Source organism: Camponotus floridanus, unplaced genomic scaffold (assembly GCF_003227725.1).
Source record: "Camponotus floridanus strain SB8 unplaced genomic scaffold, Cflo_v7.5 scaffold120, whole genome shotgun sequence".
In the NCBI taxonomy this organism is placed as follows: Eukaryota; Metazoa; Arthropoda; class Insecta; order Hymenoptera; family Formicidae; genus Camponotus; species Camponotus floridanus.
In genome coordinates this window covers 485,433-489,279 of record NW_020229238.1, presented here as the reverse complement: position 1 = coordinate 489,279, position 3,847 = coordinate 485,433, and the positions used below count along the sequence as shown (strand labels likewise).

At 33.7% G+C, this 3,847-nt stretch overlaps 1 protein-coding gene across 1 annotated transcript; it reads right to left on the bottom strand.

Moving 5' to 3' along the window:
* Nucleotides 1-228: 228 nt before the first annotated feature.
* On the bottom strand, nucleotides 229-3,428 carry LOC105254672. Its single transcript, XM_011263497.3, has 2 exons — nucleotides 3,110-3,428; nucleotides 229-3,026 (listed from the first exon to the last, which is right to left on the bottom strand). The coding sequence occupies exon 2, from the start codon at nucleotides 2,779-2,781 to the stop codon at nucleotides 1,564-1,566; it is 1,218 nt and encodes a 405-aa protein (XP_011261799.1). The 5' UTR covers nucleotides 2,782-3,026; nucleotides 3,110-3,428; the 3' UTR covers nucleotides 229-1,563.
* Nucleotides 3,429-3,847: the final 419 nt, after the last annotated feature.

Here is a 3,847-nt window from a genome sequence, read left to right as displayed (position 1 = left end):
GAAACCTTTTGCTAAATCAAAATTGATATCATATTAGTTAAATACACGTCAATATATGTTCAACATATGATAATTTATGTGTCGAAAGGTTGTAAATAAATCATTTTTTAATTATATATATGGGATAAATTTTTAATAACTTAAACCAAAAGCATATTTTTTTTAAATTTAAATTTTAATATTTGTGTATCTTAATTTTTGTTACTTGTTAACTGTCTAAATGTAAAATGTAAATTATATTTCGCAAAGATTTTCGTTCGTTATAAAAAAATATGAAATCGCAAAGCAGAAAGAAGCTTATATATTCTATCTTTGCTTGGGGAAGTCCTATCATTCTCAGTATCTTCTATATTGTTACGGATTCTAACTGTACTGTATTATTGGAGAAGGAAATTTAGTCCATTACGTTGGTATACTAGTGAGTATATATCATTATTAATATAATTATTAATGACATTATTAATTTATTTGTGAAAATTATAAGCAAAAGTATATGTTTTGTATATTTTTTGTATATTTTTTTTACATCGCTTAGGTCGGGCTCTGAAAATGAATTTAATGATTCGCCGATAATGAAATGTCCAGATATAAGCACGGAATAGTCTTGAGAATCATCTGAAATTAGACATAGTGAATTCAATATTGCCTCAATTTGAGCGATAATCGTGCTAAGTTCTTCAAAGGTTAGTAATGTAATATCTACAATCTTTTCTAGATGAGTCTTTGCCGAATTGTGGCTTCCCAGAGCCCTCCCATATGTGGAGAATACGGAGGAATAAACGTCAATTTCGGGGAACACGAATAGCCTGTCGTCCTGAAATAATCCAATGCTTGATGCAAGTGAGCTAAAAGACCTTGTGATCCAAGATTTAATTGCCGAAGATGCGCATCTTAAATAATTAATTTTGTGAATGGATGTTTTGTAGGTAATATTATAGGATAGCGTTGCGAAAATTCTATATTGGCATGATCAGGTTTACCACTTATGCAAATTATACTTTTTGAATCGGGGAATGGAGTTAAAGTGATAAGTTTACTTCTATTATGCACTTCTTGCTTCTTTTTTAGATTAGATTTTTCTGCTGCAAATTCTTTGGAGTGAACAATTTGTATGAGTAATATTGTGGTTTCGTTAATTCTTCCACTGATAAGAATCCAGTCTTTCTCGTTGATTTGTTAAGTATGTTGTTCTTGAATCGTAGACAATATGCGGCGACACATTTAAAACGAGAAAAAGAAAGTTTGATGAATAACTCAAGTCTTGAGGAAGTGGAGTGAAAGATATTGGTGTGGCTTTTGATTTCCGGGATTTGTTTATTCGATATCGAAGCAAATTTATTAGGTCATTCTTGACGATCTGAAGTTAAGCTTGGTCCATTATAGTTGAAAATTCTTGAGACTTTCTGCGTGTCTCTGGATAGAATGTCAGCCAGATTGTCTTTTCAGATGTGTGACCACTCTGCTTCAAGTCTTAATAGTGTTATACGTTTTGAAAAGATTCTGATAAATTTTCCGATTCATTGATATAACCTGATGTCGTATTATACCTTACCTAATTTTATACTAGTTTTTATTGAAATGTAAGAACGTATTGTGTTTTTTATGGCATAAACGATAGGGGCTGGATCCGCATATTTCGGGAGTGTGTCTGGCTTTCATGCAATTTGAACGGACCTTCAACTTTTTCACTTCCTTGCTTCTAGCTTGAGGAGTTGACTTAAGGAATGGGCACTGATAAATTTTGTGATTTCCTTCCTTACAAATTACGCATATGTCCGGTTTGGACTCAATAGAAACTGCAGCAATTGTTTTCTTGTTTAATGTATTAGTCTTGTTGATGATATTGTTTGACGATTTGTCTCTTTGAGGCTTATTGAGATGCATTGTTTCTAGCATGACACATCTACTCTTTGTAAACTCAATGAATTGATCATACGTTGCGATCTCCTTCGAAGAAGTCTTGCTTTCCCAATCACGCTTCGTGATATTATCAAATTTTGCAGTCATTAAATGCACAAGAATAGTGCTCCACTGGTCTGTGGGTTGACCGAGTTTTTTAAGAGCGCGAACGTGCTTTTCCGTTGTAACCAGTAGTTGACGCAACGATGAATGAGATTCTTTTTGGATCGCAGGGAATTTGATTAATGCTTGTAAGTGATGATGAACAAGTACACGTTTATTTTCGTAACGTCCTTCAAGAAGCTTCCACGCGACTTGATAATTTTCGGCAGACATCTCTATTGACGCAATGATTTTGGCAGCTACACCTTTCAGTGCCAATCTCAAATAATACAGTTTCTTAATATCCGAGAAATTTTTATTTTCGTCGACTATAGCTTTAAATGTATCACGAAAATTCGGCCATTGATCATAAGATCCATTGAACGATGGTAAATTTATCGGCAGGAGCTTTATTTCATTTATCGGATTGACTCGATTACTTGTGTTTTGGAAATTCAGGACAGTATTTTGAAGTTGATTGGCTTGTTGTTGTTTTGTGGCGATAATTGCTGACGCGGCCGCGGTTGCTGCATAATAATCAACCTCAACCGCCTCCAATTCACCATCGTTCTCAAACGCGGGATCGAGATTTATGAGCGCGTCTTGCTTTTCGCGAAAATCCATCCAAGCTTTTTCAATTACGAATAATCGAATCTCGACTTCTTCGATTGCATGATCTCGCACGTTGAAAGCTCGAATCCAATTATACGCACGCGTCAATTGACCCTTTGTTGCACCGCGCGCTCGCTTAAGTCTAGTTATCGCTTCCATATTCGCCATGATTATACGTTACCGATTTATAATGTATAATAAACACTTAGGCTATTCCGTTAAAGGATTGGTACGATAAAGTTTTCCTTTTCGGTTGGTGTGTTTATTAAATTAAGAGAGATGTTTGCAGCTCCTGATGAAATGTGTGTGTGTGAGGATACACGTTAGACATCCAATAACCTGCTCTTTGTTTCGTTGAACTGAAGAGTCGTTTCGAAAGAATATGGCTAATATGGTTTAAGCTCAAAAAAATTCTGAAACAGATATTTTTAACGTTGTTTACAATGATATATTCGTAAATATAAATGGTGGTTATTAATAGTAAGTTCTCTCTTACCTTCCTGTGTTTTGGACTGCGTAATGGGAAATATCAGAATTTTCACAAATAGCGCAATTGTCCCGTTGATTGCGGATTACACACTATTGCTCTTTGATCTGCAGCTTTTTGTTATTTGTTCATAGCCGAAATATTCGACTCGAAGGACCAAATTTTGTGTAGAAAATTTGTGAAAGTGTTCCAATAAATGTCATTCCACAATGATTAATTTTACTCTACACTTTATTCTATTGTTAATAATTGACACAAATCATTTTTGTGATGTTATGTTAAATTAAAGAATAAAACTTGCACGCAATATGTTCTCTGACTGTCTTCCTTCGCACTATATCGCGCACTAATCGCGCCGCTAATCGCTTCCCACTTCCTACTACAACGCCCTCGTCTTATGATACAGCATTGACTGGTTGCTAGTTGAGAGAAACACGAAGAATTAAATAAAAAATGAGAAACACTTAGCATGAAGATTTCCCTAAAAGAAATTTTTTTTTAAATAAAATAACTATAGTTTTTCTGCGGCAAATATTTATTTTTATGACGTATTAGTTACTTGGAATATGTTCATTTATAACAATTTTAATAACAATTATATCATAATTTTAAGAAATATTTAAGAAATATTATAATTTTAACATATATTTACTTACAGATTCAAGCTATATCTGAAACTGTTTATCATGTTGTTTCCCTTAATGGCCTTAAAATCGATTTCATTAACAATATCAAACATTTAGCTGT

Coding starts and splice junctions, on each gene's coding strand:
- LOC105254672 (XM_011263497.3), bottom strand. CDS start 2,781: ATGGCGAATATGGAAGCGATAACTAGACTTAAGCGAGCGCGCGGTGCA.